General features: G+C 40.1%; 1 protein-coding gene across 2 annotated transcripts in view; it reads left to right on the plus strand.

Annotated features, from left to right (window-relative positions):
- LOC126262345 (basigin) overlaps window positions 1–22,733 on the plus strand; it is a 79,002-nt gene that overhangs the window by 33,962 nt on the left and 22,307 nt on the right. For both annotated transcript variants that reach the window (XM_049958915.1, XM_049958916.1), the window contains exons 2-5: window positions 19,354–19,462; window positions 20,888–21,036; window positions 22,125–22,235; window positions 22,359–22,550. In XM_049958915.1, coding sequence (XP_049814872.1) covers window positions 19,354–19,462; window positions 20,888–21,036; window positions 22,125–22,235; window positions 22,359–22,550 — 561 coding nt within the window. The remainder of the gene's footprint in view (window positions 1–19,353; window positions 19,463–20,887; window positions 21,037–22,124; window positions 22,236–22,358; window positions 22,551–22,733) is intronic.

Here is a 22,733-nt window from a genome sequence, read left to right on the forward strand (position 1 = left end):
CTGTTTGCCATGCATGGCCATCAATCATATGCCTCCTTCAACTCCTCTATCATCAGTATGAAGCACGTCCCTCTTCTGTTACCTTCTAGAGTTTGCTTTTGGCTCTTGCTCTGGCAGATTAGCTTCACACTCCCTTCAACTTTTCCCAGTGGGTGTGAACCCTTCACCACTTTGGCTTTCTGTGGTGGCCAGTGTTCACCTTTGCCTTCATTCGCTTTTTAAGGATGCTACACCAGCCTCTTGTTGCCTTCAGTTTCACTACCTTTGCATGGAACTTCGGGCTGACCATGGTGATGGGTGTGCCTTCGTCATTGGTGCCGATGTTTGTTTGTTTGTTTGTTTGTTTGTTTGTTTCGGCTTCCGGTGCACTGCTCAGTATTTGCAGCAGAGCACCCTGTATCAGGCCGTGCAGTACATCTGGCAACACAGGCGTTTCAGTTGTCATCTGCTCAGATTCTCTCAGAACCCATCAAAGCCTCTGTGCACCTTTGTGCAGTGGATCCAGGAAAACTTTCACTTGCTCACTGTTTATGGAGCCACTGTGATGTTTTGAGTTCAGGGTCAGACTTTTTGTGGAACCTCAGAAATATCTTTTGCTAACACACAACAGTGGAAACTGTTGTTGCACATAGCTCTTTAGACACTCAAATTTCTTCTAATACAGCCTGTATGCAGTTCTGGCTCAACCACCTTATTTTCTCAAACTTCTATTATCAAATTAGGTGGGGCCTTTCCTGTCCTTAACATTGTGGCAGCCAAGTCGGAGTATAACTTTGTGCGCAATGCTGTTTCCAAAAGACAGCACTGAAGTACAGCTTCAGGAAAGATTTTCTTGAAGTGTGAACCCTCAGGGTCAGCATTAGTTTTCTGAGTAAGTGCTTGGTGACAGCAGGATTCCTGACCTTGGGACTAGTGTTGCCAGTCCTGTCACCATAAGCTCTTGGCATGCTTAGTGACCACTGTGTGGCACAGTGGTGCCATGGTGTTTCACAGAGACCAGTAATCTTGGTTTAACTGCTGGAGTTGCAAGGATGGAAAAACCTCTATGAAAAGCTCCTCGTGCTGCACTGTGTGGCTTTTGTGGAGGATCGGGCGGCAGTGTGCAACCTCTGGGAGACCTTCTACACCTCAGTTGTATAAGACTTATCTAGGCAAGTGGAGCTCCGGGTGGACTTCCTTCCCTAACTCATCACAGGATCTGCAAGAAGTGCAGACCTTACACTTCTACTCCCAGTGGTCAGGTGTCCATTGGGTGGTATTAACACCCAGTCCTAGAGGCCTCACATGGCTGGTCCACTTGGGTCATCTCTGAATGTTACAGAAAGTATTAAGTGACTTACCACATGTCTTTGTGATGAAATGTGTGCATGCCCTTCTTTTGAAAAATTGTCACCCTTCTTTGTCGGTAAAGTTCTGGGGGGACATTTGTAGGGCATCTCAAAGCTATAAAGAGGGTACACAAGTCTTCTCTTGCTTGAGGCTGAAGTCTCCACAAGCAAACAAGCTGTGAATACCAAGCTACTTGGAGCCCATAAACAGTGAGCTGCACGCTGGATTAAAATAAAATTTAAACATGTTGGCACATTATGGGTACAAATACAAATGAGGTGCAACAGGAACATAGGTGACAAGTCTACAGTGTTATGGAAATGGTCGATGGTGAGCTTCAAAAATCAGCATCTTACCCTGACAATTTCTGCCAAAGTTGTAAGAGTATATTTCAGCAGGCTTTCTCCACCAATGTACTGTTGTCTACACTTCAGTCACACCATGAAGGGTTCTAACAGTTGAGCTACATGTGGAAGACGTGGCACCATGACCCAGGAAATGCGTTTTCAACATCCTGATTGCCCATGTGTTTTAATTGCTCCCAGGCCCATCCAGTTTGGAGCAGGGACTGTGCTATCTTCACTGAAGAAAATTGGACCATGCAACCTTGTTCCTGTCCAGTGGATCAGACAAGAACATTGACAATATGTATGTTAGTGTTTGCCTCAGGGAACCAGTGAGTCCCTAAAGTGAACCAGCAAACCCCCCCACCCACTTCTGCAATTTCCTTACCTTGGGGGTATAATGGAGGAATGGCTTGAGCATACGTCACCATCGTAATGTTGCTTCTGTACTTCATTGGAACTTAATACTGGTTCAAGATGCCTTTAGAGTAACATCTCCTGGCTCAGGGTGAACCATTGTGTATATGAGGTCTGAGAAAAGTAATGACACAGATCTTTTAATCTGCCAAATTCTTTTAGCAACAGTATTGTAACATTTGAAGAAGTTCTCTTAAGCAGCTATACACCAGTGTTGTTGTTCCGTATTGGTAACGGTAGTGAATGGCTTTAACTGGTAGGGCCTTTAACATGTTGGTCAAATTCTTTTGACTGCACTCAAGAGTCAGAAATGTCTTTTGAAGACATTTTTCAGCTTTGGCAATAGAAAAATCTGACTCGGATCAGATGAATAGGGGTGCTGTGGAGCAACGGGAGTGCCTTTTAAGGTAAATTCCCTGATGATGAAACTGGCTGTGTGACATTGGGTGTTAGGATACAGCATCCACTTACCTGCAACATAAACATCTTTGGTCAATATTTGTTCTACAGTGAGTATGTTAAACTAGTCTCCCATCATCCTTATTGTTAAACATCAGTCTGATCTCACTACAACACTCATACTTTCGCCATTTTCATTGGTTTTTGAAGTAGAAGGCATCCCTGAGTGATCATCTTAAAGATGTTCTCAGCCTTCCAAAAATGATTTGTTCCCATGAAAAACTTTGCTCTTGATAAGGAGTGTCCCCATACGTGTTTTCAACTTTCAAAGGTGACACTTTTGGATTCGCCAAGTTCAGCTCTAAACTTTATGGCATAGTGTTTTAAATCATGCTATTCCATTTTTGTAATGCACAACAAAAATACAACTTTACTAATGTTGCCGTTAGATACATGTGGCGGCTGTGTGGAGCTGAAACTCTTATAACAGTGTTGTCAGTCAGTCTCATTACTTTTCTCACGTACCTCATGTCTTCAGGAGACTCATTTCAAATCTTCAGGTGCCTCTGTGCTATGTGCCTGTTACCCACAAAATGGATGATGTTAGAGTGAGCTAAAGGAGTAGAGATTTTCGTCAACATCGCCTACCACACTTTCCCTGTCCCCACAAAAGCAGTGTCTGTGCACATGTGTAATCAGTTGACACTATGTTCCCTCCACGTGCACCCACAACGCATTTTAAAAAATGGCTGTGTCGCCTTCTTACTCAGCTCCCCCATGCCTAATTTTAATGGTTTGGGGACCTGCAACTACCTGTCCAAGCAGTAGAACCATTGAGAGACTGCACTTGTCTTTATGTACATATTTGCTAAATTTTAAATTTGCCAGGTAAGCACTTCTGCACTGCAACAGGGTTGTTCTTTGCTGTCAGTCTCCCACTTTGCTGTCCAGCTCTTGCCCACACTTTTCAGTTGGAAGTAGTTGATGATGATTTGCATGGTGGTGGTAATTTTCACATCTGGATTCACCTTTCATCTATTGTGGTTCCCAACAGAAAACCACTGCAATGCATGCTCAGTAGAGCAGATAAGACACTTTACAGTAGCCATTCTGAGTTTGAAAATCATGTAACTGTCCAGGTGGATCATTCTGCAGTTTCCTGGACAAGTGAAAAGCTGCCTGTCCCTTGGAGTGCCTACTGCTGCTGTGCAATCAGTATTAGGCAGATGGCTCTGTGTAGGTTAAAGTGCCAGCTGATGCAGAGAACCTCACTGCCTTTAGTGTGTCAAGGGCTAAATGTCGCCAAGTTATTAGAGAGAGCAAAGATAGTGGTAACAATTCCTAACAAACATTACCCATTCCCCTCCGGGGGGGGGGGGGGGGGGGTTCTCTGCTCGTTGGCAGTTTTCTGCATGGCTGCCAGAGGGCACCAGCCTTTGCAGGATCTTTTCCCTTCTGTGCTGCATGCCTATCCTCCTATTTTTACCCTCCCTCGGGAACATGTCTGGGATGTTTTTGGAAATGTTATGAATATTCAGTAGCCAATATCAGAACAGCCTCTCCAGTTTCTTGTCCCTTTCTTCTTTCTCCGTTCCTCTTCTCCTGTCTGCCTCCGCTTTGACGTTAGGTGTCTCTCTTCTTTCTCCCCGTGTGCTCTTCTTGCAGGCCAGCCCACATGTCTGACACATGACAAGTGACAGGTAACATTCACACACTCACTGGTACAGGCTAGGCCCAGGGAGGAGTGATTGCCTGAGCTGCTACCTTCCCAAATTGCGGATTGGTCCCTCAGTCATGTGTTAGGTACGTTTGACCTGAGGGGTGAACAACCACCTAAGGTGTGTGTGCTCCTTCTGAGGGGTGGCCTACAGTTGGAAGGAACATGCCATCGAGGGTGCTGGCATTCATGAGGGATTTTCTCGCAATGAGCCAATTATCTTCAGTCAACGTTTACGAAACGGAATGAGGCTAACGATTAAGACCCTCCCAGCTGTACCATGGTTCCTCATGGTTTCATGTACTGAAGGTGGTCAGACCTTTGCTATGGTAAATCCGTTTATTATTGAGAAGGGTGTTGAAGCAACTGCTGCCCCTGTGAAGTTCTGCTCTCATTTACAGAATGGCACTTTGCTTTTTGAGACTACTTCTGATTCTCAAGCACAACCACTGCTTGCAGCTTTGCTCCTCCATGGCTATCCTGTTCGTGTTGAGGCTCATCAAACACTGTATTCTTTGCACGGTGATATTTACACTAGGCTGGTTGACTGAGGCGGACATCCAAACATACCTTGCTGACAACTGTCACTCCGGTCCATTGGATGATGAAAAAGGTAGTTGCATCCTTAGTGTCTCCACACACTCTTATCACTTCTGATAGTGGTGCTTCTGTCAAAGATCAAAGCGAGGTATGAACTTATCAAAGTCCGACCATACATTGTGAACCTGATGTGCTGCTACCAGTTCCATTGTTATAACACTCGTAATGTCTTGACACCTGGCCAAATGTGTAACCTATGGTAGGGATGCTCACGAAGGTGATTGTCCACCTAAGTCTCCCTGCTGTGTCTACTACAATGGTGACCATGCTGCCGCCTTCTGAGTGTCCTGTGTATCTCGATGAGCAGGCTTTGCAGGAGATATGGGTGAAGGAGAAAGTGCCTTACCCAGTGGCTCACAAGTTGTTGGATACTAGGAAACTCTGAGTTCTACCATCTGATACTTACAGTATTATTCGTGCTGCACCTTGCTCCATGAGGGACATGGCCACGCATACATGTGGCCTCAAATTCAGTACCATGGTCCTGAAATCACCTGGGCTCATGGTAGCATTCCCGTCTCCTCCTCCAGCTGTGCAAGAAGCCACCAAATTTTCCCCTCTTGGGGCAGTCACATTCTACACAACTGGCAGGCCACAATGGACAGGAGTACTCCAGGAAGACTGCCAACATCTCTCCAGCCAACAAATGAGTCTTCCTCCACCAACTGGAAAGGCTCAGAGAAGACAAAGGCAAACGGTCTTCTCCTTTGCCGACTTGGAGATACTCTTAGACTTTGTCGCCATGTGATACTCTCACCCGGCCGACCTCCATGTTGCTGTTGGGCACCGCCAACTGCTTTTCTGCCCTTGACTCTGAAGACTGATAGGAGCAGAATGCCCATGCTTCTGTAGACCTCTTGGAGCAGGATCCTCCAATCTCTGCACTGTGTAACAATGAGTCTAGTCTTCGAAGGCTGGCATTTGGCAGCCGCCAAGTGGACACCCCTTCATTTTTTCCCTCCTCCCCTTTTCTCGTCACGACTCTCCTACAGTGGAGCTTTCCTAGCATTTGATCCAACAAAGAGGTCTTACGGCTGCTCTTAGAATTGCTCCATCAGCTTGCTCTCTGCCCCAGGGAACAAAATTGCGTCCTAACAGCTTTGAGCCCTTGCATTTCTTCCCGGTCTGCTTTGATCTTCCCCTGATGTCGCCAATCCATCTCATGAGGGAGCTGTACTACTCATCTGGGATCATGAGTTAAGCCATCTCCCTGACTACCCAGCTTCAAGCTGTTCCCGTCCGCATTTTCCTTCCACACTGCATTTTCCCTTTGCCCTTGTGACATCAAATGTAGGGATGTAAATGGTACAGAGTTCTTCCACCTTATTGGGCAACTCCCTCACCTGTTTCTGCTGCTTCATGACGTCAACGCACATCATCCCCTTTGGGGTTCTCCCAGAACCTGTCAGAGGTGCGCTCTTGCCTGGGTGCAGAGGTTTCGCTTTTACTATATAGGTCTCTTAGAAGTATGTCTGTTTGGAACAGGGGACTAATGACCTCGATGTTTAGCCCCCCATAAAACCTCAAAACAAACCAACCAACCATCGCATAGAAATAAAATGATATCCATGCTAATGACTGCTTATCTGATATACTACGTCTGAACTGTTGTAATTTTGTGCGGATGATGGAATAGAGTAACGATCGTGGCAATGGTGTCCGCAAAAATTTTTACAGGAGGGGAATAAAAGAATAGTTTTCTTTATAAATGAGTTGCGAGACGCCGTAATATTGACTCCTTGCAAACAGCGACGTAATGCCACTATTTGCTAAAAGAGAGGTTTAGCAGAATCACGGGGGTGATCAGTGCATGATGATTCTGCAATGAATAGAAACTGTGTACACCATATTCTAGGAGTGGGGAGGGGAGCGGAACGGAGCGATAAGTTACCCCGACCTTCATGACGCTTATGCAATGATGTCACCGTGTCTTCAGTCCCTGTGTACTGTGGCATATGAAAATGAGTGCCAGGTAAGCGCTCTTCGGAGAAAAACACTGTAAAAAAGCTGGCTCGCTGAACCTAATTTCATAACTTGTAGTTATCTTGCAGTAACAGTGCATTTTCGGGATAGTGCCCAGTTACTTTTTGTTGATCTTTACATTTATTAGCTTCTCATTGATTACGTTGGAGAAACATTTGAAGGGAAAAACCAGTTTTTACCTTTCTAGTTTCGTTGTAATCGAGTGTACTATATATGTAAAGCCAAGCACCGTTGAAGGGGGGAAAAATACATTTATTCGAAAAGGTTACACATTTTACCGAAAGAAACGAATAAAAATTACAAATCCAAAACAGTTTGGTTTAAGTAGCGAAGAATTAACACTTAGTCCCATATTACGGAGTGGATGTTTGATGTCTATACCATGTATTCTTTTGAGCTCCTGTAGTTTACAATTAGGTGCTTCATTCCATGAAAGTGGAGCTCATCTGGTACAATGGACTGTGTGTGTGTGTGTGGGGGGGGGGGGGGGGGTCTCAGGTAACCGGCATAATTTCTCTTCGAAAATTTAAATTTGTGCGGTATTGCAGCCAGGCATTGTATAAAGTTAGTCTAATAACCAGCTAGAAAGAGGCCATTACCATTGCCTGTTACAGATATTTATCCTGTACTGATTCACATGTATAGCCATTCGATAAGTTCCATTCATGTGCTTGTTGTAATAAAGAAATGAAGCGTCCAGTCTTCTTGACTGGTCCAGTCTTCTTGACTGCTGAGGCTATCAGTCAACATTAGACACTAGATTCTAACCAGCTCTCATGATGCAGAAAGAACTGAGATTATTTCACCATTTACACAAAGATAGTTTTCTTTTTGTGTGGCAAAATTAGTACCTCTTCCAACCTTCTGCCACGTTAGGATAGGGGCAATTTTGGGTGAAACTACTTTCTCACAGTTCCAGTTCACCAGAATGACAGCAAATTAAAAAGCAATAGATATACTAGAATCCGGCGTAAAAATTAAAACAGTGCTGTCTTTAGTGCTTAGCATTACTTTTACGTAACCCTGATATTACATAAACGTATCATGTCCCTGTGGTATAAGTGTTGCGTAAATTTAAATAAACGGCATATAATTGTTGTATTAAGGAGCTATTTACAGTTCTTAAACCTGAATTACGAAAAAAAATTTGTTGTACCTCCTCTATATTCATGGTGTCATGACTCTTGGTATTCAAGCCGTAGGAACATGTATCAATTCAATTTCCAATTGTCTCTAGTAAGACTGCTTCTCGCAGCAACGAACAGAGGAACCAAAGAACAAATGTTTAACAATCCTTAAGTATGCATTACAAGATTGAGCTCATTGTTCAACAGTCAGGAAATACCTAATGTTGTCGCATGTACCGTTAACGCTGGATGCTAATAGGTTAAACAACTGCTACGCAGATCTATATCAGTAAATCGATCTCGTGGCGTTTGTTGAACAGACAGTCTGAGAGGGACGGAAGTTAACAGCAAATCATCTGCGAAATCCGGAAGGTTTTGTGTGTGTGTGTGTGTGTGTGTGTGTGTGTGTGTAAGGTAAACTGAACTAAGCTTGTTCCATAAAAACACGGGAGAACTGCCGGATATCAGTAACTTCCTGCCAAAAGTTACTGATATCCGGCAGTTCTCCCGTGTTTTTATGGAACAATCAGTACGCCGGGCGGGAAAGCTTTGAACTAAGCTTATTTACAACTTTCGCTTCTGAGATCTGGCGAAGTCGCTGCTTGTGACATACAGAATTTAAGCACAGCCTTCACTGAAATCAGTTGTTTCGGGTTGTTACCGTGGTATTTAGTATGAAGTAACCCTGCAGAAGGCCGTCTGCAAACTTTCTGTGGTCTATTACAATGCCAGTAGACTTCATTGTCAGTCGTTTCATTGTTCACAGTATATGTTCGTTACGTACAACACGGGAGAGAAAGAGGAAAACCCTAGTTTCGGTACACTCTGCAATAAAGTGGCATTGACCAAAGTTTTCCTGCGAGTCGTTGATACACGTGTTGACCAGCGTTTGAAAGTCTTTCAGAAGCTGTCAGTCGCTGTGCGGCACTAGTGTTGGATAGATACTTTCTTCTGCTGCGGACAGATGGATCCTAGGACTAATTTTTAAATTGCGTTCGTAGGCAGTCTTCTTAACATGTTTATATAGCTCACTCCAGACAAATGTGGCTTCTTATGTTGTGGAATTTGTAGACAATAGGTAATTATCACTTCATTCGTGCACCTCAATTCCTAAATAAACTCTGTGACATTCTTAATGGCTCTTGAACAGGTTAGTGCCTCTTGCAAGATGTATGATCCTGAATAGAGTATCCAAGAGTGGCTACAGCAAAGAGATTAACTTTTTCAGCATGTAGCATTCGTTTTTTTAATTTCTGTGGTTATAGGTTACAAACTTTTCACCACAAACTTCGCGAGTAATTATCTCAGTTTATGTAATATCTCACACTTTAGTTAAATCAGGTATTTGTTTTGATTAAATCCAGAAAACCTTCGTTTTCTAACATTTGAAATTGTTGTAAGACCTTCCAAATCATGTGCAAAATACTGTTAATCATCCGAATCCTTTGTGATCCCGTATCAGCGTATTCGGACGTGTTTCGACAACTAGGGCGTGGGGTTGAGTAAGAGGTTTCTGGCACTGCGTGTATCCCTTCTTTCCCAATCACAAATCACTCGCCGATTCGGATCTTCCGTTAGACATTGCGTAAGGTTTTTTCTTTTGGATTGATTTAAATAAGTTGTTCTTTCCAATTCATTCTGTACTTAATTACATTCTTTGTGAGTTCAGAGATAATTGGGAAGAATAGTTCATTTAGAAGTATTTTTAGTCTATTTTCTTTTGTAGGTATGGATTTATCTATTCCCATGAATATGTAAGACTTAAAGCAGGCTTTGGGCGTGGACATAATGGCAACCATTCGATTTTTGTAAATGTCTGCTCTTCTTGCTGATTACGTACTATATCGTGAGTGCGGCGAACATATGCGCCTGATGAGTGTATCTGCTCGTCGTACTCAAGATTTATTCATATGTATGTATAGCAAGGATTGACTTTGGCGCTCAATTAGACGAGGAACATGGTTTCAGAAATCAAAGCTGGCCGTGAGGGCTGTAATAAAAATTACCTCAAACAGCAACAGTATGCATCTTGTGTGTGGTTGTGTGTGCCTGAATGTCGTAAGTGAGCGTACCGTTTTAGACTGGTGTTTGTTTTGTAGGGAAGTTTGTAGGGGTATATGCAGTGCAGGAGGCCTTTCGAAGGGGTGTTACAGTCGAAATCGGTGTCTCATTTCGGCAAAACCAAGTACAACAGGGGAACCTGCGGTGAGATTATGGGTTTGGGGGGCTGTAATTTCAGGTCCATAATGTGATGCAGTTTTTAAAGTAGTTCCTAATCAACGAAGAAAGTGTTGGTGAAAATAATGGGTCATTTTGCAGAGGGTAGTTATTTCCGACGGTTTTTCTTCAGTCATAATATTGCATTCAAATCTTCATCAACTGGGGCTTGTACCAATAGTATAGAAGGTTGTTGGTCAGCCATAAATTCTGTTTTGAGGAGGGGGAAACGACATACTTAGACATGACAGAGCTATTTAGATGAATATTTATGGAGGCGTGGAGTACCCGATACATATCCCCGTTTAAGTGCCAAAATTTGTTAATTTCAGGTTGGGATAGGGTTTGGGGAGGGGGTAACTGATAAAAGAAAAAGGTGGGTTTGGTCGGGATCGTTAAAATATTGATTTGGATTTTTTGGGATTAATCCATCATTCGTCATTTACTTCTGTGAATATTTTTTAATTATTTTACTTTATTTCGTTGATGTAAACTTCTGGGTTTATATATTTATATGTATGTGTGTTTTTTGTGATGTTTCTTGTGTATGTGGATGTTATTTTTCTTGAAGTCTTTCAACACAAGCTTTGATTTTTTGCGAAGGATTTTGTGTATGGTAAATTTAGTCTTATTTTTATGTTATATTGAATCCGTCTACTTTGAGCTATTTCTTTGTCGTATTATATTGTTCTGCCTTAGCTGCTGTTAGCTGCAGTAGGGAATACAAATTTTGCAGTTGTTGCACTTTTTCCCTTTCCTGGTACTAGTATCACTACGATTTTTTAAAGTCAATTCTAGCGCTACTGAAGGCGAAAAAGACTGAGATATTAAAATCTGTATCCCGAACTTCAGTCGACGTATACAAGCCAACTCAAGTACGGGATACTCGTGCTAGCTTGATGAAAAAAGCTACGTACGTAACATTGGTATCATTTACCTATATAGGTCAACTGAAGAAAAGGATACAAATGTTATGTCGCTATTTTTCGCCTAACCTAGCACTAGTATCCTATTCTTCAGTTGACCTACATAGCTCAACTGAAGAATGGGATACAAAATTTACTGTAGTCTGTTTTTGGCGTCACAAGACTATCATAATTTTCATTCAATAGTATTGGTATCGAAGGCAAAAAATTGCATCCCATACTTCATTTTACCCATAGAGCTCAATTGAAATATGGGATACAAATTTGTCTTTTTTCCGCCTTCGCGACGTTCAACTTAGGTACAGTATCCAATGTTACCAATAGGAATGAACAATGATGCTAATGAAAACGAAGAAATCGACGTACGTTAAATTTGTATCCCGTACTGCAGCTAATCCATACAGATCGACGGAAGTTAAGGATACAGCTAATATGTTGACGGAGGTATTCCATGCTAACGTTGCTTCCATCGTTTTCTTTTTTGCACAAGAACTAGGACTCCAACAAGCGATATCCTTAACGTTATGTTCGAAATCTTAATGCACGTGAAGTATGTCTACCATCTTTCTCTCTCTCCTGCGTTCCTTTGTTTACGAACACCCGTCTTTGATGTTAAATTTGTGTAACAAATCGTCTAACAAATTCTGACGTAATTCGTCAAAGCAGACGGGTTGTATCCCGTTCTTCAGTAGTCCCGACTTTTCGATGGCATCTTTAAAAGCTAATAAATTAAAAATTATTCGCTACAGTTATTTACCATCGCATGAAACAAATTAACTGTTTTAGACAATATTTCATAACAGTGCAATACAAAAGGCGTTTAGCATTAAATTCACCTGCATCGAAAGCCGTGTACACCGAAAACAAGCCCTTACTGTGACGCAAAACAAGAGTGTATTTACTCTTGGGCGATTCAAGTAGTTTCCTCACATCATAACTTCAAAAAGAAACAAGAAATAATAAGCAAATTAATGGTAAAATGACTGTTTAGAACAAAAGAGTGTACTGGACAGTTTTATTAGATCAAAATGTTTAATATAAATATCGATGTTGCCCCACTAAACATCGATGTATAAGGTGGGTGAATGTCGACCATTCGTGTAACAATTTTGAGTCACTGTGAATTATAATGCATCCGTCCGCAGCCCGTGGTCTTGCGGTAGCGTTATTGCTTCCCACGCACGGGGTCCCGGGCTCGATTCCCGGCGGGGCCAGGGATTTTTCTCTGCCTCGTGATGACTGGGTGTTGTGTGTCTTTCATCATCATTTCGTCCCCATCGACACGCAAGTCGCCGAAGTGGCGTCAACTCTAAAGACTTGCACCAGGCGAACGGTATACCCGACGGGAGGCCCTAGCCACACGGCATTTCCATTTTTTATAATGCATCCTTTTTACAATGGCGCCTGGTGTTCTGCAAAGCATTACTACCGCGCCGACTCTTGTTACCTGGGGTGAGTACATTAATGGCTACTTTCCCAAAGCATCATTTCGTTCATGTAATAGAAGGAATTGATTTTTTCATGGAACCTGGTATCTGCTGACAATGCCACGGCATTCAGGTAGCGGTAATTAAGAATGTAATTAATCACTGTGTGCTTACTGATAAGGTTAACGTCAGCAATTATTATCGCAAAGGCGCATGTTTACTGGACTAACAGTGATGTAATCTCTCGCCGCACGTAAGCCAAGTTATGCGTCACTTAGTTAATGCAGACTAATAAGTTGACGATCTGTACTTATCTATCTCGTTCCTACATGCCTTATATTTGATTCTGATCTTGCAATTCTACAGCCATTAGTGCTTCACGTAGGCAATGAACATTGTTAGCTCACAGCCTGACATTTTTTCTTTTCTTTTTAAGCGTGGTTAACAAATGTTAAGAAATTGTACTTCCCAAAAGGAAGTTAAACTAGGGTGACCCGACGTTCCGTATTTTTCGTGATCGTGTCTTATTGTTTCCTGTTGCCCCGACAAAATAAATAGGACCGTGTATTGTCAGCGTTTTCCATTATCCTTCCCGTGTATTTTGCAACAGTCTGTCTTTAATGTGTTGCATAACCAGATGGAGAACAAAGTGGTCATACCCAAAGAGTAAATATAACACTATTTGACTAAACCAACTGGAACTATGTCTACCATTTTCAGCTTCCTTCATCTCAAGAGAACAGATGAAAAAAAATTGTAGCTCTTTTCTGCATTTGTGATACTATACCTGGCACTAATGTTACTGCAGAATGGGTATTCTCGATCACAAATGATTTATGAATTGCTGAAAAGAGGTGGTTTAGTGTGCAGACCGTTGAGGAAGTGCTTATAACCAAGATTGATTTTTCTGAATACTTAACATAATTTTTCTAACGTTCCGTTTCAAAGTATCAAACTTACGCAAAATGTATCGAAAAAATTTTTCAGAAACTAACCACGGCTAAACTTGCGCGCTCAATTGAGAGTGGAAAATTGGTACCCTACGTAAATAATAATCATTTACTACCCTAGTTAAAGACTTCGTTACACGAAAGTCATATACTGTTTTTGCATGTCGCAGCAATGAAATATTTACTTGATTATTAACGGAAAGTATTTTTGTGTATGTTGTAGTTTAACAAAATGCAAAGTTTCTATAAAATGTCCATTCATTTCAACTTGTAATTTGTGTCCCATATTATGATTTTGGAAATCTGAACACCCTAAGGTAACCTGTCCCTTTTGCCATCACTAAAGGACTACGAGAAATATTTTTGGTGCTATAATTTGTAATCCCCTTTGTTAATTTTGAATCATAATGTGCCATGAAACATAGGTATGCTTAAAACCTATGAACAGTTGGCTAATTTTAATTGCATCCTTCCATTTAAAAAATTGCACACTTCTTTGGTGAAGGTGCACTGCCAATTAGTTTTTGACCCGTCAAAGGGCATATACATCACCCAGATTTAAACATTGGGGTATGATGATTGTGCATGTAGCTGTTCTAAAGTTGTTACAAAAAATCTCATCAAAGACATGACTCTGAGTCAACCAGTAATGAAGTTGTCACATAACATGTGGTGCAATTTTCTTTAGCAAGCTCCATTAATTTTTCCTGCTTGGAACATGTGACTTGGAACATCTGGTGAGCTTACCTAGCATCAAAAATACATCCCATTTGCCACTTACAGTAATAAATTTGTTTGTTAATAGTCTTCATTGGTATGAAGCTGGGCTTTGTCCTGATGACACAGTATTTGGATGGCCCAACTGGCTGCCATTTTCAGGTGAGATTGCAGGTGCAGTCAAGCCAGAACTAGTGGATGATAGCCACAAATTTTTTGATATACCTTTTTCATCAACGGGATCTTCATTACTACACTGTCAGTTTAAGGAAAATGTGTTTATATCAGAAAATTAATATTGGCCATTGCTTGCTTCCGGCATGATTGCGCACCTGTAATCTTACCTGAAGATGGTGGCCAGTTGGATTGTCAAAATGTTGTCGTCTGAATGACTAATCCAGCTTCATACCGGTGAAGTGCATAAACATTCATTACGCCAGAAAATGTATGTAATCACAATTGCTGTTTGTAATTATAAAGTGTCAGTTTGCAATTGCACCTTCTGCTGCTTTCAGGCTCAAATTCTGCTTCTTTGGTTTTTGCCAGTGCATTTAATAGCTTGTCATATTTGGTATTTCTCTTGAAATTTTTCAGTCAGTTTGCACTAGCTTTCAAAAAGAAATTTTCCAATAAATATGAGAAATTGGATGGCCCAGTACTACAGAGTTCCTCCAGTCTTGTTCCTTTCTTGTAGATGTTCTTTCATTGTCTTTGAATTCTTTTTTTCAACCGAGAGAATCCATTCCTGTGAAGTGATTTAATGTATTTTGGAGCTTTTTAGCAGAGGCAACTGCTTTGGCCTTTGACAGTGGGATTAAATCTGGTGGAGCCCCTTTGTAACTGGTGGGCTCAGAAGACTCAATATCATCAAGAGTATACTGTCAGTTCAAGGAAAATGTTGTCAGAAAGTTCATGGGAGTAATTGGTGGTATTGACTAGTAAACATTTCATTCAGTTCCCTGTTGTATGTCATGTTTAGTATCAACTTCTCATTCTTCACAATCATAAATTTGGTAGTCAGATCATTGCCTCAGGAATTTAATAATCCATCACTGCAGCATCATGACAAATCAAAAACTGTAGAGAACTGTCACAAATATGTACATAAACAGGAAATGGGTAACAGAGATAATAAATATGCTTCTGAATTATTGGAAGCAGTCTTTATTCCATTGTGACCTTGTTTGGTTGTAGGATGTGTGTCACATTTGAAATGCACAATTGTCAGTGAACCAAAAATGTTAAAACTAATAACAGATATGAACTGTCATCACCATTACATCAGTAGTCACCTCTATAGGTTTTTCTCTGAGCACTTTTGAACCCTAGGACTCAAAGTGCATGGAAAGAGAATGAGCTACCGTATTTACTCGAATCTAAGCCGCACTTTTTTTCCGGTTTTTGTAATCCAAAAAACCGCCTGCGGCTTAGAATCGAGTGCAAAGCAAGCGGGAGTTCTGAAAAATGTTGGTGGGTGCCGCCACAACTAACTTCTGCCGTCGAATATATGTAGCGCCACACAGGCATGCTTTGTAGGCACAAAGATAAATACTGGCACCAAAATCTCTGCGTCAGTAAATAAATTAAAAAAAAAAAGTGGAAGACGAGCCTTTTTCCTCCGCCCAGAGATTCGACCACTGAATTTTGGTACATTATCCAACGAAGTAAATACAAATTCTGTATTGTTGATCTTTGGATGTAGCAGCATTTCAATGTACTACGAAAATCCGACTGGCAAGACTGTTTGGGATGTTTGTCAATATGGCCAACTCTACGTTCTGAATTTTTTTCCTACCTGTGAGAAGAGATGGTTGCTAATAGGAGCTTTTATGTATTGTGAATCACATGTAGTATTCTCTTCGCCATAAGATTAATACGAATATAAACATTTTGCCATGTATTGTTTCGTGTTTGCTACTATCTCATTTAAATCCTGTCTGCCTAATAAACTACGAAACTAGAGTGAGACAACAGCAAACGCGGAAGAATATACATATCATGTCATGTTTATATTCGTATTATTCTTATGCCTGATAGTGATACAGTCAGAAATGAAGCACGGCAACTGACTAGATTTTTAAATTTAAGATGACTCTAATTTCTGTGCAGAACGTAATGAACTAAAGAGGCACCTGCAAAGATTTTCAAACGGAGAAAAATTTTCGCTAAACTCTCGTTCAGAACATCATCTATCATACGCAGTCTATTATTTGGTTCTTGTTGATCATTATCAAAGAAAGCAGTAGTGTAAGTAACAACAAATGTTTCACTAATGAAACGATTCCTCTCTATTTTTTATTTGTAAGCGGCGGTAGCGCGCACAAAAGCAAGCCACGCCGCGAGCGGCGACAGGTCGTAAACACGCACCTATCAGAATGCGACAAACAATGCATGATAGTATAGTAATGCATTTTCAACTTAGACTGACGTAAACACCTATAACAAAGAGAACGCCACTTATCAGATCAAAGAAAAATAAGCAATCAATTCAAACCAGACGAAGCACGTGAAAAAGGAAGGATATCCGTATAAATACGGACGGAGCGCGTGACGCGTAGCAATGGCTACCTGGTAAACCGTAACTGCTAAGCTTACGACTCGAACCAAACTACTGCAGCTGTATCGTCATTCATTCGACCTAAATTGTGTCTCATATTACAATTAGACGAACTTTGTTTCGATTTGGAGGTGCGACCTAAAACTTGTCTCTCCCCTTGAATTTCGAGTCTCAAATTTCAGGTGCGGCTTAGATTCGGGAAAATTTTTTTTCCTTGATTTCGAGTCTCATTTTTCAGGTGCGGCTTAGATTCGAGTGCGGCTTAGATTCGAGTAAATACGGTATGTAGCTTGTGAAAAATGAACTCTGCCTTTTTTGGCCCTGTGAATATTTTTTACTAATTAGATTTTTCATCTCTGGTATAAATATGGCTTTCGGTGCTGTGATTTTTACCACACCTACATACTATCACAATTAGATCGAATTTCTAACTGCTGTCACTAATGGACTAGGGAAGAATGAGGGAATGTCCAGAGCACCCCCACCCCCTCCAAATTGAACAGTGTTAAGGAAGCAAGCAAAATAAAAAGTTTTCTGATGGTCTTCAGTTGGAAGATTGAGTTGATGCAGCTCTCCACACTAACCCCTGTGCAAGCCTTCCCTCTAATGACAATTTAACCCTCCCCCTTTCCTCAGTCTACCCATACCCCCAGCCCCAGCCTGCACTCCTCCCATTAACAAATTAAAATTCCTTGTTGCCTCAGTGTCTCTTATCAACTGATCCTTTCCCCTTTTTCTTCCAGGTTGTTGTTAGCTTTTGGCCCTTTGAGAATTTAAGTGGTTCTTTAAATTTGCCCAGAACCAATCTCCATGTCCTTTCTTGCTATGCCAAAAGTTTTAATGTGCAATTCATGACCAACAAATTATGGTCTATGTACACATCTGTCATGGAAATGTTTTGTGGGTTAAAATCTGGTTTTGATACCTTATTATACAGGATCATTAGACACAGTCCAAAAAAGTCCACAAAGCTTGTAAGAAAAAACTTCATACATTGATCCACTTCAGATTAAGTTAGCCAATTAGGTCCTAATGCCAGTGCTGACAGAAATGACACTTTTCTTAACAATTACTTCTCAGTACAGTCTACCCTGTAACACCCTTACAAGCTCGTCACTCTGACAAACCTGTATAATCGGTCTGAAATCATCTGGTATTTCTAGGTCCTTCTGTTTATACAATCAATTTTTTCCTTAGTGCTGTTCCACAGCTTTACATGTTTTTAGACAGTTTTTGATGAGTTCTTTGTGCAGTGGAGAGGAAAACTGGAAAGCAGGACACTACTGTTGAATAACAAAAAGGTTATGATCTGGTTCGTAGCAGTTAAGTCAGTAATATTAATCACTAATCACATTTCTGCAGCTGTAATAACTAATGTAATTTATGATGTTGGTAGTGTTGTGCAAATTCTGATCATTTTATTAAAGTAAATTTTTGAGAATTAATATCAAAGTATGATTAGTGTAACACAAAAATATGCAAACTACTTCCTATACAACTTGACAAAATTTGTTATATTATGGAAGAAAGTTTGAATCTGTTGTTAACTGCTGCTAAAATAGCAACAGATCTGTGAAGTAACTAGTTACCTTGAACATCAGCCATAAGAATCACATATCTTTTGTGTTTTTAAATTGTTAGAGTAATGGGTACATACTGTTGTAATTTTTAAAATGTGCTGTTCCTTTCTTCATTAAAAAATGCAACAGTATATTCCCCTTCACTCTGGGTTGGCGTGACTGAAACTTGCTGCCCCCCCCCCCTCACTCTCTCTCTCTCTCTCTCTCTCTCTCTCTCTCTCTCTCTCTCTCTCTCTCTCACACACACACACACACACACACACACACACACACACACACACACGTACGTTCATGACTACTTTCACTAGACATGTCCTCAATTTACACTATAAATGAAGTGTTAAAACTATTCCAAAATACATAAGAACAATTCTTTATTTACTGTAAAATGTGTGAAGAAATCATTAGGTGCCTTAGAGTATTTTGTACAAGGTTTCTTGCATGTGCATGGTCAGGTGGTAACCATGAGTTTGAGGGAGTGTTTCAGTTATACATTAATGTGAAGTAGTGCCCAATTGCAAAATCTAACATAAATTTGAGAATCTCGGAGAACTCTCATTTCCTTGTATACTAAAGTAATTTGTGAATTGTTGAGATGGGTTAACTTGAGTGCTGTAAAGTTTTAGGCCTGGGAAACTGTAAGGATTAACATCCATGCTAAATCAGACATCATTTGTATGAGTATTTTCACTTACAAAAGGACTGTTGTTACTAGTTTGTGATCATAGTAATGCAACTTCCCTCTTTTTTTTTTACACAGAAGATTGCTTGCGACACGGACACATTGGCATTTTACATTATTCTGCTATACTTGTGGCTTTGTCTACGGAAATGGACAATTTTTAAATGCTTATTTATGTGGTAAAGTTTAAATTGGGGAATTATGTATTCATATGTAGCTCATAATAAAAAAAATTCTTCTCTTCCTTCTCTTATTGGATATTCATGTGTTGAAAGCCACTATTAGTGTAGTTGCTAAGGACTGTATAATTTCCAGTTGCCCACAATAAAGTGCTGATAAAATTACTCACAAATTCCTTGAAAATATGCATTATTTTTTCAGGTCCACAACTTCAACCTATGTATGATTTTGAGAATTACAAGGTAATGGAATGGAGGCAACTTAAACTGGTTCTGAAATGTACTAACAGTACGACTGCAAAACTGGAGTGGTAAGTAATTTATATCAGTGAGTGACTTTAAAGATAAATTAAGATAATTTGCATGATACACTACAAATTAATTTGCAGTCTTCTGTTCAAGATAGATATGAGATGTTGCATGTACATGAATACCCTTGCCATAATTTTTTGTTGCATTTAAACAATGTTTGTTTTCTGCACAGTGTGTGAAAAATTTCTTGTGTGTGGCAATAATAACCAAACCAGAATATATTTTAATGATAATCACACGACATACAATTTTTCAAAAAATTGTGAGCATGTTTGCAAGAATCATGGGTGGCCTTAGTGTTCATCATGGGCAAGCAGTGCAGCCTTTTGTTGTAGTTCATCTTAATTACTGATGGAATTGTGTATGTAACCATGAGCTTCGTGATTAACACTGAATTCCAGTAAGGTTGCTGGGAACCTTAATTTCCCAAACTTTTAAGAGTGAAATTCTGAACTGTAGCTCTATCTCTTTAAAAACAACACATCGTCAGTTTCTATGATGTAAACAGTTGTGTAAGGCAGGGAGAGTGGGATTGGTTGTTAAGTGTGTCACATTAAGCAAACTCGTTTGTCTTCACTTTCCAGTGTAGGTGTGTTCTGTTACAATAGCCTGTCAGTAAACTGAATAGCAAGCAGAAAAGTTTCCGTTCACTATCCCAATTACATCACAAGGAGCACCTACAGGCTGTGTACCAACCATAGTGTGCCTTTTTAAATGAGTTGCAACGAGTCCTCACTCGGGTGTGTTTAAATGCATTAACAGATATGGAATAAACAAATTAGTAGCTTAACATTGGAAAGTAATGGAACAGCAATATTTGTTACCACATAGAAGTGCTGAGTTGCAGACTGGAAAGGCTATTAAACATTTCACCTTTTGGTGCCCACGTGTGCAGAATTGCCACTGTGGCCTGACTGCAGAGTCCACAGTGGTGAGTAGCAATCCATCCTTTTGATAATAATGTTTTTAATGTATGTGAACAAAATGTGTGTAAGTCACTGCATGCTGCCACACCACTGCTAGATGGGAAACTCAATTCTTACTCATCCTGTGGAGGAGGTAAGGTGCTGATTTGGTAAGTGCCACTTCCTCACCACAAGTGATTCACTCTTCAGTGTAGACAGACTGTATAGTAACATTTTTTAAACCTGTGAAGTGGAGCTTTTTTATTTGTTGTAAGGTAGCAGGTAAGTGACTTGATACTACTTCGGAAGTTCTTGTGTTTCTGAAAATTTCAGTTGGTCATAGTTTTGAAAATATGTAACGGGGATTTGTTAGGATAAGACATGTGTTCCATAACAATAAATGTGCATATCAGTTGTAGGTCATAGTTTGTTGCAGTTTATCTTAACTCCCACTGTGTAATTCAGTTTTTACCTCTGAAAAGACATGTACTCTCTATGCTGAACTGAATTTGTTTTCAGGCGCAAAGGAGACACAGTAATCAAAGAAAGTGAAAAATACAAACTTGAACCAACTTCTCTGGTGATAGAGAAACCAACAGACGATGAGACTGGAAATTACACTTGTACTGATCTTGCTTCAAATGCAAGTGTTCCATTCATTGTTATCTGTAAGTTTCATTGTGCACTGTAAAAAATTACAGAAAGTCAATTTTTATATTTTGACTTCTAACTAGGAAACTAAAAATATTTTTGTTACATGAAATTTCCTGTTGTAAAATTTTGAATCAATACTTTTTGTTGGAAAGAGATCCGGTATGAACATGTCAGTAATGTCTTTGCATTTTTGTTATTCCGCCTGATAAACCTGTAAATCACAGATCATGTGCTGGTGTAGAATGTTAGTTGATCAGTGGTTTAAGAAGTTGTCATTCTGCTTTAAGGTATGGAGACAAATTGTATTATTACATTATCAAATCTTCCTATAACCTGGGAGGCGATGGGTCTCTTTCATCCTGGGGTCTGAATTACTTACCCTTAAGTCTTTGACAATCCTCCCCAACCTATCCCTCTTGCCTCTGAGATAGGAACTACTAGTTCTGAAAGCTAGTATTGTTTCTTGTCCTTTTCTGTATGTATACAAGTAGTATTAAAAATTATACACCCCCCTCCCCCCCCCCAAAAAAAAAAGCAAATACTGGCCACTCACTCTCACACTCTATTTTTTACTGTAAAACATGACCTCCACAAATATTGGACCAAATGGTCAGTGTGTTTCATTGCTTTATCAACAGTCAAAAGTTAACATCTGTCAATGCCATAAACAACATTTTATGCCATTGTTCCATCTGTTACTGCTACTACCTACATTTCCAGCCTTTTTGTGGAGAAACGGTTTTGACACACACACAGGGAAACATTCCACGTAGGAAAAATATATCAAAAAACAAAGATGATGTGACTTACCAAATGAAAGTGCTGGCAGGTCGACAGACACACAAACAAACACAAACATACACACAAAATTCAAGCTTTCGCAACAAACTGTTGCCTCATCAGGAAAGAGGGAAGAAGAGGGAAAGACGAAAGGATGTGGGTTTTAAAATCTTGTTATGTGTGATTTGATACTGTTCTGAATTTGGCTGTAGTGTATTGAGATAGTTTATTACTTATTAAAATTAAGTGTTGTATTTAACAGTTGTGATATTTAAGCATAACTCATAATTACTGTATCTGCTATATAATGTTTTTCTTACAGCTCGTCCATTTGCGCGCCTACCTGACAACACAATAGTAATAGAGGGTGAGAGTTTGACATTAGAATGCCAGACTGGTGGTGTCCCTACTCCAACAATTAAATGGAAAATAGGCAAGTGTAAAAAATACATCCTTTTTAGAAAAGAACAACACAAGTTTTAAAGATAAACATGTAGTGTGCTTCTCAAGTTTCTTGATTTCCTTAAAATCATATGTGTAAATATCTTCATTTCAGGCAATGAAATTTTAAATGGAAGTACAGATCGTATCACGCTGAAAGCAAAAGGTGACATTGCTGATGCAATTCTGTACATAAAAGAAGTTACAATGGACGATAGAAATAATTACTATTGCATTGCTTCCAATATTGGAAATTATAATAATATGACGACGGCTGGGACAGCAAAATCAATGGTGCGCGTAAAAGGTTAGTTCTGTGTACAGTCACATTTGGAAAAAAGAATTTATCGTGTATGGGGATTACTAGTAGTAGTGCCTGCTTTGCCCTTGGTAATAGCTAATGTAATTGCCACTAAATTAATGTTTGAGCCTGTAGTTCATACCTTTTACCTAAAGTACAATTAAATTTCTATTATACTTCTTTACAAGG

This window comes from Schistocerca nitens, chromosome 6 (assembly GCF_023898315.1).
Source record: "Schistocerca nitens isolate TAMUIC-IGC-003100 chromosome 6, iqSchNite1.1, whole genome shotgun sequence".
Taxonomy (NCBI): domain Eukaryota; kingdom Metazoa; phylum Arthropoda; class Insecta; order Orthoptera; family Acrididae; genus Schistocerca; species Schistocerca nitens.